We start from the raw sequence: 15,227 nt of genomic DNA on the forward strand, positions 1-15,227 counted from the left end.
TTTATTTTGATTTCTAAATTTATTATATTTTGATTAATTAAAGTTACTGAACTAAAACTAAAAAATTTGATTTATAAAAATACATAATATTTTAATCATAAGATATTTCATTTTATAGTATCATCCGTATTCTAGTAACCGCATTCACATTCGAATTTTTACATTTATGTGGTGAAGAATCCAAGTAATATAACGTAAATTTATGTACGGGATACAAAATTTGAATTAATCAAACATATAAATTTCAGATACTTGATAATTTAAAAAAACATCCAATAATTGTAGAAAAAAATAAAATATGATCATTAACCAATGCAAGTCCTTTACAACCTGGAAAGAAAGAATAAAAAAAAAGTACTCTAAATTAATTAGTCAAAAAGATGCTTCTACTTTTCATGAACCCTAAAACAATTAAAGTAAAAATGACAAAACAAATAATATTAATCCAAAAAACCCAAAACAACAACTAATTTGTTTTGCACTAGATTTACCAGTATTATCAACTTCAACTTTATTTTCGACAAAATAATTATGTTTTTTAGTATACCAAAATGTAATTTTGTACTTAATTCTACTACTTACATCAACTCTAAAAATTGCCTTAGATCCATTTGAAACAACTTTAATTGCATCATCCCATGGCATATTATGTGTCTCAATCATGCCACTTTTAAAAGCTTCTTTATCTTTACCTTGTTTAAATCCTTCAATTGTAAAATTACCAAGAGGATAACTTGTATTTGTACCATAGTAGAAATTAACCGTAATATTATCGTAACGAACGGCTTTGTCCTTCATTTCATTCTTCAAATGGACTTGAAACGATAGATGGTTATCGCGCTTCATCGTATTGTTGTTGGAATTGATCGATTTATCGAGGCCTCGCACGTAAACATCTCCGATGGAACATTTGGGCTTCGTGGTACGTAGGCTTAGCCATAGGATTAAAGCTAGGACACCTAAACCCAATATGAATTTGATACAATGGCAAGCACATGAGGTCCTAGAGGAAGAGAAGTCGTAATCCGACATGATGAAAAGTCAGAAAGACGGATTCAAAATTTGAAGTTCTCAAGAGATTAAGAACGGAGGGGAAATGAGAGTCTGAGAGAAGTGGTGGCACAGTTTTCTTAGGAAGTTTTGTGGTTTTTAAAAGGCATATAATGGATATTTTTTTTGCTTTTTTAAAGACTTGGGTGATTGGGTCAATGACTTTTTCTACTTTGCCCCTCATTTTGTTTCTTTTTTTCTTTTTTGTCCTTATAGACAAGTTAGATGGTGGTTTCCAATGAAAATTCTTGGAACGTGTCCTTCACAACTTGTGTGAAAGCAAGAAAGGGAAAACAATTATTTCGTAAAAAATATTTTTAAGGAAATAATTATTTTTTTTGGTGTTATGAGTAAGAAAAAATATATTATCATAAAAATATTTATATGTATTTTAAATAAATACTATAAAGTATGGTGGAAGAAGGGAGTGAGCTGAGTGGGGTTGGTTGTTTCGAATGGAAATGAGACAATTAACATGAAATATCACATATTGTTTTCCTTATACCCACCAAGAAAGTAGATGGAGTGGCATGGGGTGGAGGTGAAGATGGGGGTGGTGACAATCAGGGGCGAAGCCACCTTAGGGGTTTATCCGAATCTCTTTCGGCAAAAAATTATACTATTTATATATGGTTAAAATAATTTTTATATAGTAAATGTCGAATGACTAGGTCATTGTCTACTTTTTTAGATTTTGAGCTCTACAAATTCTGGCTCCGTCAAAATTCTAGTCCTTTAAAATTACTCCGATCAAACTTACGTAATAATTTATACTTATTCAATAAAAAAATTTAATACGCATATAAAAAATTTAAACCAAAATTATTGAATTCAACTAAATCTCTAACCAAAACGCTAACTTCTAACGCCCCAGATTACGAACTCAACAGAACCTAATAGATTTACCCCAGATATGGGGTAAGAAAAAAAATATTTTTTTGAATTTGTTCCACTAAATTTAACGTAACTATGTGCCCCCACACTCATATAATTACTCCTCTGGAAAATCACTTAATGTTTACTTTCAACCAGTTGGAAGATAAGATAAGATAAAGAAACTACAAGGACTAGTTGACCCAGCCTGTCTTTTAAAAAACACGTATAAAAAAAAGACTATTTTAAAATCTAGGTCTTTAATAAACCCAAGTATCAAAGCACTTCTGATCAAGAGTTGATTCTGTTTTTTCTAATTTGATGTCCGATACTCGTTTTAAGGCACTAATTAATTAGGTTTTGGGAATTTTAAATTGGTTGTTCTTTTTTAGTGTAGGTATTTAATAATTGCCCTTCTTTTTATTTTTCTGATTTTTCATCTTCTGGTGTTCGATACTCACTTTGAGGCACCGATCAAATTTCAGGAATTTTATATATATATTTTTTGGGGTGTAGTTATTTAATAAATGATTCTCTTTTTATTTATCATTCAATTTATAACCTTTTAAACCAAGGTCATATATTCTTTTTCAGAAAATTAAAAATTTTATGATACAAATCACCATTTCTTTTTAAAGGTAAATTAACGAGGATTCTATGAATTCAGCTGAACTTGTTATTTATTCTTAATTCATCAACTTCAAATTTTAAATTCGTCTTTACTTCTCCTAATATGCCAGATTATCCCAACTTATTGACACGCTTATGAATATATCCTCTAATTAATAGCGAGGTTAGGCGTTGTAACTCTTGTTACCTAAAAATTTCGAAAGAGAATCTAAAGTTTGCATAACTAATTTGAGGAGTATAATTGAAGAAAAATAATGATTCACTCACAAAACTTCAACTTTTTTTCCCTAATAAAATTCATTCAGAAAAAAAAACCCAACTTTATTCAACATTATATAATATATTCTCTTCCTTTTTCAATCTTCAACTAAATCATATATGAATGCGTACCCAAGATTCTTAAATAATTATATAGATAGTCGTTCATAAAAAGTGAAATCAGTAACATAAAAATAAAGGCACCATATTGCTTGCAATAACATATTAAAGTATAATGATAGTATAATATTTTTACTTTACAATATTAGTATATATAAGTTAAATTTTGAAGGAAAAAAAAGTTGGCCTGGGGGTGGGGGGTGAAGTTGGGGGGATATGTTCTTGTGGTAAGTGGGCTCTTTGAATAGCCCATGAATAATTCAAGTTATTGAGTTAAAGTCCAATTCTTGGTAACTTTCATTTCTAGCCCAATTATAATAAAACTAGAGATCAAGATTCAAGCTAATTGATTTTGCAGATTTGGTCCATGAATCTTTACTTTTCTTGGTAGTAACATATTTAGACATAATTTTATAGAATAATAGTTTTGGACAGAAAGTTATAAATACGTGAAAATTCTTTTGTATAATGGATGACTTTGAGCCTCGAATTCAGGAACTCTATCTACTCTATTATTAAGGTGTGTGACTATCTCATGTAAAAGCTTAAATTGTCAGAGATATAACATTATTTTATATACTTAATTATTTTCTCAACACGCCCCCTCACATGTGGTCATAACTCGTTTTCATGGGCCAAGCACGTAAAAAAATCTTTTTGATAATGATGAACATGAGACTTGAACCTAGAGACTTTATTTGCTTTGCTACCATGTTAAAATATATGATCATTTCACTAAAAATTTAAGTTAGCGTATTAGAGATGACACACTTCTATTTACTTAATTATACTCTCAAAAAATTATAAGATGCTAGTGGAAAAGCAAAAAATGAAGAGAAGGTCAGTACTACAAATGTTTTCATAAAGTTCAATATAAGATCATATATATATTCCTCTCAAGCAAATATTTCATGATACAACAACCTACTTAATAACTATATGTATTGCTCGAATCCTTTAAAGATATTGTCAGATATGAGTCGGATCCTTAAAAAATTATGCATATTTAAAGGATCCGATATGGGTGCGACAATATTTTTAAAGGATGTGAAAGCAACATATATATATCATACTAGTTATTGTACAATCATAAAGTACAATATATAAATATTTCACAATACAATAACTTAAACTAGTACATATACTAACTATATTACTTGAACTTTTCAAAAATACTGCCTAGTGTAAGTTGGAGGATATGACACTAGTACGACATCATTTTAAAGGGCTCGAACAACGTAAACACACTACATACAAATTATTTAAATTAATTAATAACCCTACAATTCTTCCTGATCTCACCATCTGATCCAATCAAAGGACTAATATTTCCCATCTTAACCATGGAATTAACAAAGTCATTAAAGAAAACCATAGAGTTATTACTATATCTCTCAACTAGGGTTTTTGTTGATGTTGTTATGGCATCATCACTAGAGAACAAGATTTGGTCTGATTCAAGAAGTCCTCTTCCATTGATCAAATTCTTGAAATAATGATTGTCAAATAAGTCTGTGGAATTCCTATCAAGTGGAGTTGTGTTATTTCCATCACTTGTGGAGGGACACAAATTTTGAAGTTCACTCACTAATGTTGTGTCTAATGTTGTGTCTGGTGAACTTGTCCCATTGAAGTTTCTTAATCTATTTTCAAAAGATGTACACCTTGCTAATCCAATTGTATGTGCACCTACAATAATATTCAAACACTTAAAAAGGGTTAGTGCAACTCTACTACATCACTAAATTAAAAAAAAAAACATGGATAACTTCTGTCGCTAAACAACAAAAATTAATCGATGATCCTGTTAAAAAATGAATTAGCGAAGATTATCAGGAAAATCCTTTAACTATAGGCTATTTAGCTGACTTTTTGTAATATTGTATTAGTGTAATCTAACATTAAGTTTTGTCTGAAGTCAACTAATATAAAATATTAATATAATTATAAAACATTTCGATATAGATGTGACAACAATTTTAATTAGAAGACTTGAACAATATAGTTTAAAAGATAATTGCTACTAATTAACTACCTATTATTGGTGTAAAAACATTTGTTGCACTATTAAATAGCATTTGAGTTAAAGTTTCATGTAATGACAATGTAAAAAATATTTACAAAATTAAGTTATTAATTTCTTATGATAATTAATTATTGGTTGTTAATCTAATAAAAATGATTATAGCTGATTATTTATTATAATTAAAATTGCACTGCTGATGTAAAAAAAATATCTTTATTATATATATTAGTGTATATAATTTTAGTTTTTTTTGGCAAAAAGAATTTAAATATGGGATAATTATTGTTATACCCCCAAAAAAGGAAATTATTTACCATTGGATTTCCCATTACTTTCATACCCCTTATTTTTAACTATTTTGCGTATTTGATACCATGAGAGTATATAATATACTCTGATGGTATCAAGTAGTTTCGCTGAAGCACTGTCTCTTCCTTCTTGATACCATTAGAGTATATTATACTCTGATGGTATCAAGAAGAAACTACCTGAGAAATTACTTGATACCATCAAAGTAAAATATACTCTGATGGTATCAAAGAGGAACAAGGAAAGGGGCACTGACCTAAATACATGTTTGATACCATGAGAGTATATGATGTCATGTGTGAAATTAAAAGGAAAAAAGTGGGTAAGATAGTAAATAGTTTGGGTCATGAGTCTATTAAGGATAATAGTTTGAGTTGGGTGTAATTTGAATAAATAGTTTCACAATTGATCTATTAGGTGTAATTTTCCCTTTAAATATTACCTGATAGGCTCACAACATCTGTTAAGTTTAATCCAACTGCCTGGAATTTGGAAATAATTGTATTGAGAGGATCAAATGGTGCTGGAAGTGCATTGCTTGATCCAGAAAAATTAGCAACTAATCCATCTCTTCTCCCTAATAACACCTTCCAAAATAGCCCTCCACTCTGAAAAAAACAATTAATTAGCTAATTAATCTGATGAGATAGATAGGATTCTGTCACTTTTAACTAAAGTTCTCAGGCTAATCCTCTGAAAAAAAGAAAAATCATGGCAGGGAGCGCTTCTTTAGTTATCGGGACCTTACAGAGCACGAATTTAAACTAATCAAAACTTTATTTATGAAACAGATATTAAATACCATGTATATAGGAAATCATGATTAGTCAGAGCCTTAAAGCGAGGTACATAATTCCATGCAAATCTCTTGTAGGTGATCATTAACCTACTATCACATATTAAAAATTATTGAGTGTGTAAAAAATATTTACGTAATCAAAATAAAACTCAAATCATTCAAGGGAAGAGCTTGACCCTATAAGTTCACCTAAATGTAGAGGTAGAACTAGAATATTGATTATGAGTTCGGTACAACTTAATAACAATAACAATAACATAATTTGATTATGAGTTTGGTACAACTCAATAACAACAACAATAATATATTCGGCTTACAGAATCCATAGTTAGGATTCTCATCGGAGAATAGATCTAATATACACAGATCTACCCTATCTTGAAAGATATATAAAGTCGATATAATTCAACAGCTTTAGCAAGAAAATATTGTTTGTATTAAGAAATTTACTTTAATATATATAAATGATTTGTCTAAAACACAAAAAGTTATCATTTTTAAGTTCAAAATTCATAAACTCAAAACTCTTGATCTACCTTTAATTAAATGATAACCGTTCATAAAAAAGTGAAATCACCAAACTTAAAAAAGGATAAATTACCCGTTATCAAACAAATTAAACTATACTGGTAGCGTAAAAAAATTCTTACCAATAACACTGAATCTCTTGCAGCTATAGCTAATATATCTGCACAAGAAACAACTCCACTACATGCATTCTCAACAGCAGTTTTAATATTGTCTATCACTTCAAATCCCCTTGCTGAGTTCAAATTTGCTGGAGTAAACTTCTCACTTGTATTACTATTTCCATCCAACAACAATGATGCATCACAACCCTACAATTTTATTTTAAAAAAAATAGTAGAAAAAGTTATGGATATATATCATTTTTTGGTTAGTTTATCAATATGATCGAAATATCAGTGTATACGTTGTATATAGGTATGTATATTATGTAAACTAGTTGGCTAAAATGTTTTAAGGCCGTAATTATTCCAAAAAAATTAAGTATTAATGGTTATATTTTAATTATCAGTGTATTTTAACATGTTTGTAACAAGTGATTTTGTTACTAATTATCCACTTCTTATGAATAGTTAATTTTAGGCAACTATCTTTTAAATGATCTGATAGTACAAAAGATTTTTTTATATTGTTAGTATATAAAAGTTGATTAATTAACTTGTCAACAGATGAAGAGTTTGAGTTTTGTACACCGACAGTGTATACGTACATTTATTAAACCATGAAACTTAATTGACTTACCATACAACAAATAATTCATTTTAGCCTGTTAAATTACATTGATAGTTTAAAAAATCTTTACACTATTAGTATATGAAATTTAAATTAAAAAGTATATATTGAAATAAGGATATTAAAAAGAGAGTCTTGGAGTAACAGTGTAGTTATCTCCAAATGATATATTTTTCACGTGTTAATTCGAGCCATGTCAGTTTTGGATATTCACATGATATACATTTTGAATGAGTAGAGACGTCTAAATGGTAGTTCGTGCTAACTTTAAGCTTTATGTATATTTGGCCTAATAATAACTTTGAAATAAGATAAAACGATCTTATATTATAACGAGTTAAATTATACTACCAGCGAATATAAAAACTCACATTGACAAAGCAATCATGGAAGTGAAGACGAAGCAAAGAAGCAGCCATTCTCATTTCATTCTTGATTGCACTTTGAACTTCTTTACGAACAATTCTGAGAAGATTTGGACATGTTTTTGAGTAAAAAGTTGGTGTTAATTGAGAATTCACACATACAAATAACACCAAGAAAGTCATAATTTGGAAATATAAAACAAAATAATGACAAGATTTTTTCATGATTTTATTAGCGATTCGTGACAATTGAATTTTTTTTTAACTTAAAATGATTGAATTTGGACTTTTAACGACTGAACTTTTGGTTGTGAATCCATGTCAATGTATCGAACCCTAATTTATAATCATGATTAAGGGATGACTTGACAAATATAAAATTCATTTATATATATATAATTAATTAAGCTATAGTGGTATGATGTATGGCGGCTCCATTTTAGGGTTTTTATGTCAAACTTAATCACTAATTATTATAATGCAAATCACTACAGAAAGTGAGGAGATGAAGGTTTTAATATTGCATGGTTATGGTAATGGAGGCTTAGTACTTACCAGATTATATTAAATTTTAACGACCAAATTAATTAAATGGTAGGGGTGGCAATTGGACGGGTTGGGTCAAGTTTGGGCGGGTTATAATGGGTTAAGATAATAATTGGGTCAAGACCCAACCCAACTAAAATTAGTTTGGGGCAAAAAAGGTTGGGTCAAAATGGGTTAGGTAATGGGTTACATAACGGGTCAAGACCCAACTCAACTCAATTTTTACTAGACTTAATTATTTTATTTGTTCTTTTAAACCATTTTAGTACATAATCAAATTGTTTTTTCTTTATTATGGCTATATATAACATATCAAATTGGAAAAAAAAAGTTTTTCAAATATATTTTAACAAGATTTCTCATGAGTCAATTCGAGTTACATATCAACCCATTTTTTTAATGGGCGGGTCAATAACCAACACAAACTTAAACGGGTTGGGTTGGGCTGAACGGGTTGGGTTTGATTTTGCTACCCCTATTAAATGGTAATCGAAATTATTTTCCGATCCTTATTAACTAATAGCGATTGGATTTGAACTTTGATGACCGACTCTTTGTCCCTTGTAGTTTATCCCCTTAGATGTTTTGAATTCAAGTCAATGTACTCAAACGGTAGAATATAAAAAAATTACCCAATTTAAGTCGAACCTTTACAAGATACAAGTCTGATTCATGATTCCAAGCCCAAAGTCTCTTAACGATTTCTTGGAGTAACTTACATGCCTAAAAAAAGGGCGCATGTATTCTCTTTAAAAAAACATCTCAAATATCTCATAATTCTTAGACACATTCACAAAGAGATCAATACATCAAGTGATCAAGTAGAGTCGCTCTACATCAAAATATCCACTCGACATATCAAAGTGTTGCCCGATGTTTTTGGCGATCAAATACATCTCAAGAAGGTCCAAATCATCTTATATTCAAAAAATACACACGAACAATCTTTGAATCACGAAAAAGTTTTAGGAGAGAAGAATATCGAAGTATCATCTGATGTTCTTGGCAATCAAATTAATACATCTCAAGGAGGTCCAAATCATACTAGATTCAAGAAATATGACACTAACGACCTTTGAATCACGGAAAATTTTTAGGAGGGAAGAATTGAAGGAACAAATAGAATTGTACTCACATATATTGATCAATAAATTTTTTATTTCAATCATATTTTGTTTGTGATTGGCTGTCAGTGTATTTCATGAGAAAATTTGATACAAACACCCTAATTTATAAATCATGATTAACAAATATAAATTCAATAAATAATCTAATTTAGGAGTCGATTTGTGAGTTAAGGGAGAACAATATATATAAAAATCCTACATTTATTTGTTGATTTTTTTTAATTTCGGAATTAGCAATTTTGGGATTAGTTATATCATAATTATGGTATTATTTTTGTACCACCTCAATAGTTGTACAACCATTTACTTAATCATAATGCTAATCACTGTGTAAAGTTAAGAGATTAAGTTTTTAAACATTACTTGGTTGTGGTATAATATTGGAGGCTTAGTACTTATCACATTCTATTAAATAAATAAGTACATTCATGAATCTGAGATGATTTAATTTTATAATCTTAGAAGGACTATTTGATTAATTGAATTCTAATTATATAGTGCATATATAGTAAAATATGAATTTTCCAACATTATTTTTGTTGTTAGTAAATACTAATTATAATGTATAACTAGTGCTTAATTACGTTGAGAGCATGATTTTATTATCTTTAGACTATAATAAATGAATGTGATTTTTTAGTTGGAAAACTAGCATCATCTAAAACCATCATGCACCAAATTAAAAGTTGAATTTTTAAATTTTATTTTATTTTATTTTTCATAGGAAAAGTTGCCCTCAAGTGTGGATAAATATTGTTGTGAGCCAATTGAAAAGTGATTGTGAGCATGAATATTTAAAAGTTTAAGTTGCAGAGTGAATATGATCTCCACCAGAGATGAGAGAGTATATTTATATTTACTTATTAACTGTCTTTAATATTGTTATTCTTCATGACATGATTTTTTTTCACGATCTTCAATTACTAGAAATAAAGGTTTTTACATGATTTTTCTTTTCCAGTCCTATCGAACCAACTCATTAAGAGAACGCATGGTATTGGGAGAACAGATTACCATTGAAATACTGGAATTATATCCACTGACCATTTTTTTTCTTACTGATTCAATCAAAATATCTGTGGAAATAGTCATTAAATATTTTTTGATGAAAAAATTTAAGGAGAAAATAATATTTTTTTAGTATTCACTGATCATTTTTTTCTTTTATCACTGATTCAATCAAAATATCTATGATAACAGTCATGAAACATTTTTTGATGGAAAATTTAATGGGAAAATAATATTTTTTTAGTATCCATTCATCATTTTTTTTTCCTCATTAATTCAATTAAAATAGTCATTAAATATTTTTTGATGAAAAATTTTAATGGAAAAATAATTTTTTTTAGTAGTGGTCAAATGCGATAAAGTTCTTTTTGATGATATATGGATGGATATAAGACTAGAGTCGATTGGTTTGAATACAAGTTATGATGAGATTAGTTATGACGGGATAAGTTATGATGAGATTAGTTATGACGGGATAAGTTATGATGAGATTAGTTATGATGGGATAAATTGTGATGGATTATTTTTTATTGAGTGTTTGATTTGTTGCATTCAAAATAATATGTATTATATAAATTTTAAGAATAAATTATTTATTTACAAAAATATCCTTTATGAATGTGAAAAGTGATTATAAAAAAGGTTTAAAGGGATATTTTTGTCATTTACTTACTTTATTCCGGAATTACTATACCACTCAAAGGGAAGGATGACTTATCCCAGTCATAATTATTAATCCTGGGATTTGTAACCAAACAAACAATTGAGGATTACTAAAAATTTATCCCAAGACTATTTTGCTTTTTCCACCACACCAAACGACCCCTTAAACTTTTAGAAAAGAACATATTTTTATTTACTTAATTATTTTTTTAACAAACACAATTATTATTATTTTTTGTTTCATGATTTGTAAAATAAAATGGGGCAATAAAAGAATTATTTAATTACCACCTCTTGGGGCGAAGTGCACAGATAACCGATTTCAAGACCCCTATTTAAGTCATAAGCAAGAGTTTCTAAAATTTTTGCAACTTTAGCCGCTTTTAAATTAATTTTGGACGATTGAAGTTAAATATATGTGATTGAAGTTTTGCCTATACCAAAGCGTAACTTCAAATAATTTGAAAGCAAAACAACTTCACGTTCTAGTCATATGTGATTAATTTTCAACTATTTTTGCATGAAGTTCGAGTCATATAAGACTGGACTTACTTAGTAGTTGAGTCTTGAATCGCGCTATGCAAATAAACTAATGGCCCATTTTTTAACATTAATGTATATATAGGGCCCATTATATCTAATATACAGACCACAATATATTCGATTTTAAGCCCAGTCCTACTAAGCCCATTACATCCTAGCCCAAATTTGTAATATCATAATTCCCAGGGAGAATTTCACAAATAGCCAATACCTCCCCCCCCCCCCCCCCCCCCCCAAACATCGGAATGGAAAAATAATCATTGTCCTGAAGTTCAGAATTTTACAAATTTTTGGGATATTTTTTTGGAGTTTCACTTGTTAGATTTGAAACTCTAGGCTAATGACTTTTTTTCAAGGATCGGGTCGAAAAGTGGTCAATGTGTGTTATTTCTACTAATTCATGGGGCTTTGACGTAAGGTCACTTATATCATAAAATTACACATATTTTATCTTTAATTTTTTTTCTTTAACAATAGAACTTATACATAGGTCTGCATAAGATATTTAGAAACGGAAGTCATGCTTGAGAATAAGTGTGGAATTTCAGTAGATATGTTGTTGTTGTATTGTGTCTTATAATATTGCAACTTGCATGGTGTGATTATTTTCTTGAAAAACAAGTTGGTTTTTACTTATTTTCTAATGTTAAAATTTCAATTTTATCACAATTTGTGTACATATATGTATATGTTGATTCCCATTATATTTTTTACGTGTGTCTACTTTTTTATATTTTGACACCTCTTCGTAAAATTTTAACTCCATTATTGGGTTGCAGAGCTAGGTTCGGAGGTGGCGAGAGCTAGGATGGTCAAGGAGTGAGGGTTGGAAATGAAATAATGAACTTGGAATCTCACTTATGGTACTCATTTTTCCTACATTCATTAGAAAATGAAAAGTCATTGTTCTCATTATTAAGAAACTTATTTTTTTAAAAAAAATATTTTGACTAACTAAATATGAAAAAATTGAAAAACATATTTTCCAAAAAAATACAAAAAAAAAATTCTTGTTAATTAGAACTTGAAGATTCAAAATACAAAGAAGTCTATTAATACTGCTGTCAAGTGACTTTATTAGTAAGAATATTTTATGCAGTATCTAATTATTAATATACCATAAAGTCAGCCATGCAGATAAATTTTAAGGAATATTATGACTTCTTTTTATTCACACACAAAAAGATACTTCTACATAGGAAAAATTCCATAATGATTAGTTATATATCAAGTTGTAATTTTTTTTAATATATGTCATTAGGGAAAACAAAATTTGAAGATCAAATCAAAGATCAACAATTCATGTATTCTAAGTCAATAAATATATAGTTAATGATTCCAATTAATTATTCTTTTGATTATTTCTTTCTATGTAGTGGAAGTAGTATTCAAGTAATACCCTTTGATTTTACATGTTTCAATTTGTGTTTTATAATTGTTTTGACTCAAAATATAAAATCAAATGATTATATTTAAATTTCGTATTTTCGATGTGAAATGTAAATATGTGTGTGTGAAAATTCATCAAAATTTCAACAAATATCATATTTGAACTATTATTTTAAAATTGCAATAAGTTCAATGTAAGTTTTAAAGATCGAATTAAATCTTGTATATTTCTCAAAAATAAATTCGAATGTACGTATGATAAACTTCAGAACTCATAAATTTCAATTCTAGAACCCATAAAGTAAACTTTAAAATCCTAAATCCGCCTAATGAATTAAGTCGTGCGCTATGAACTTATCCTTATTTTAATCATGTAAAAGTTAATTTTCAATTAAGTAAACTGTAAAGTACAATCTTATAGCATATAGTACTTTTTCAAATAAATATATTATTTCCGTCAAGAATAACGTAGCATGTGTCTACTTAGAGGAAGTGACACTACTAGACATAATTCAATTTCCGACAGATTTGACAATAAGAAATTCATCAAAAATTTGAAATTTATGATGGAAAATTTGTAGAAAAACCATATATGGTGAAGATTTTTCTTCAAAAATTTTAAGTTTTTGATGAATTTTAAACGAAATATATTCATCAAAAATTGACTGATTTGTAGTAATGTGATTATGAGCCTGTTTAGATGGGCTTTAAGTTGGTCAAACTAACTTATAAGCTCCTTTTTAGCTTTTTGACGTGTTTGCCTAATGCTAACTTTAAGTCATAAAGTTCTTAAAGTCAGTCAAAAATGAAAAGTTAGGATTTCTAACTTTTTTTTCTAAGTGTTGAAAGCCATTTTGTTTGACCATAAAAATTACTTTTATATCCCTTATATTTTAACTAAATTCTCAAACTACCATTTTTATTCTTTTAACCCTAAAATTCAAACACTTATTTTCAACATAAACACTTTTATCCAAACACTCAACTGCTTATTTATAAAAATAATTTTCAGCACTTTAAAATTCTAAAAACAATTCATACATAAAAATTATTTTTTTTAAGCTCATCCAAACTGGCTCTATATTGTTCTCTTTTTCTTTGTTTTTGAGAGGCAAATTTGACATTTCTCACTTAATTATTCAAACTTGTCAATTGTTCAGACACATGCATTTAGACTTTTTCAATAAAATTAAAGACAAGAGTTTAATTGTAAGTAAGTATAGCTGGCAAATTTCTTAAATACTTCAACTATTCCTTTGATAGTGATTCGTAATAATTATGTATACTATTATTCAATCAATTCATAATTAGGTGAGACAAGTAAATTTGGAGTAAAAATTAAGTCAACATATATAAATTGACATTATTGTAAAATCCAAAATCATTTTGTTTTATCCAATATCTAAGTTTGATTTTTTTCACTTAAAAGTCATATGAAGTTAAATTAGAAAGGGTTGAATATCATTTTCAGTTCCTTGATTATTGATATATTTTATTTTTAATTCTCATGATATCTGATGAATTATATTAAATTTACAATTAATTGAATTATGTATTTTTAATTCTATTGCTCGTGAATATTCATAAATTTACTAGAATTTGATACTATTTTGGTAACAATTGTTACAATCAAATCATAAGGGATACTATAGGGGAATATTACTGCAGCATCACATGCATGCAAATAAATATTGCAGATCTAATAGGAATATTAAGAGAAATTTGTAAGGTAGTAGTCTGGCTTGTAGACAAGCAAAGACAATAAGTCGAGCTTTATGGTGTTATTTCACCATTTTTTTTATTCCATTCATCAAATTATTAGCTTTGATATTAGTATATATTGGCTAAAATAATTTTAAAATATTTTTAATATTATGTGATATTATTGATTTAAAATTAATCTGCACATTTTTTTTCAAAAGGCGTCACACTAGTATCGTTACACCATGTAACTTATATTTCATTTCACCTAGCTACAACATACAACAACAACCCAGTGAAATTCCACAACGTGGGTTCTGGGAAGGGTAAAGTGTACGCAAATCTGACTCCTACCAAGGTAGGACGATTGCTTCCGAGAGACCCTCGGCTCAATAAAAGCAACCTAGCTACAACATAATACAAGGAATATCATGATGACTTCTTCATAATTCACACAGAACAAGGTAGTAGACTGGCCCGTAGATAGGCAAAGACAGTAAGTCGGGGCACCATAACATCATTTTGCCATCTTCATATAGACTCGACTCGCCAAATTATTG

At 28.5% G+C, this 15,227-nt stretch overlaps 2 protein-coding genes across 2 annotated transcripts; both read right to left on the minus strand.

Moving 5' to 3' along the window:
• Window positions 1–279: 279 nt before the first annotated feature.
• Window positions 280–1,203, minus strand: LOC129885169 (protein NDR1-like). Its single transcript, XM_055959369.1, has one exon. The coding sequence runs from the start codon at window positions 1,030–1,032 to the stop codon at window positions 412–414; it is 621 nt and encodes a 206-aa protein (XP_055815344.1). The 5' UTR covers window positions 1,033–1,203; the 3' UTR covers window positions 280–411.
• Window positions 1,204–3,829: 2,626 nt separating this feature from the next.
• Window positions 3,830–7,923, minus strand: LOC129885170 (peroxidase N-like). The gene is made up of 4 exons (XM_055959370.1): window positions 7,697–7,923; window positions 6,716–6,904; window positions 5,709–5,874; window positions 3,830–4,620 (listed from the first exon to the last, which is right to left on the minus strand). The coding sequence occupies exons 1-4, from the start codon at window positions 7,913–7,915 to the stop codon at window positions 4,199–4,201; spliced, it is 996 nt and encodes a 331-aa protein (XP_055815345.1). The 5' UTR covers window positions 7,916–7,923; the 3' UTR covers window positions 3,830–4,198.
• Between the last annotated feature and the right edge of the window lie 7,304 nt (window positions 7,924–15,227).

The sequence above is a fragment of the Solanum dulcamara genome, chromosome 4, assembly GCF_947179165.1.
Source record: "Solanum dulcamara chromosome 4, daSolDulc1.2, whole genome shotgun sequence".
NCBI classification, from domain to species: Eukaryota; Viridiplantae; Streptophyta; class Magnoliopsida; order Solanales; family Solanaceae; genus Solanum; species Solanum dulcamara.

Coding starts and splice junctions, on each gene's coding strand:
- LOC129885170 (XM_055959370.1), bottom strand. CDS start 7,915: ATGAAAAAATCTTGTCATTATTTTGTTTTATATTTCCAAATTATGACT. Junction 5,875..6,715: donor CAAGAGATTCAGTGTTATTG/GTAAGAATTTTT, acceptor TGTTTTTTTCAG/AGTGGAGGGCTATTTTGGAA. Junction 4,621..5,708: donor AGATGTTGTGAGCCTATCAG/GTAATATTTAAA, acceptor ATATTATTGTAG/GTGCACATACAATTGGATTA.
- LOC129885169 (XM_055959369.1), bottom strand. CDS start 1,032: ATGTCGGATTACGACTTCTCTTCCTCTAGGACCTCATGTGCTTGCCAT.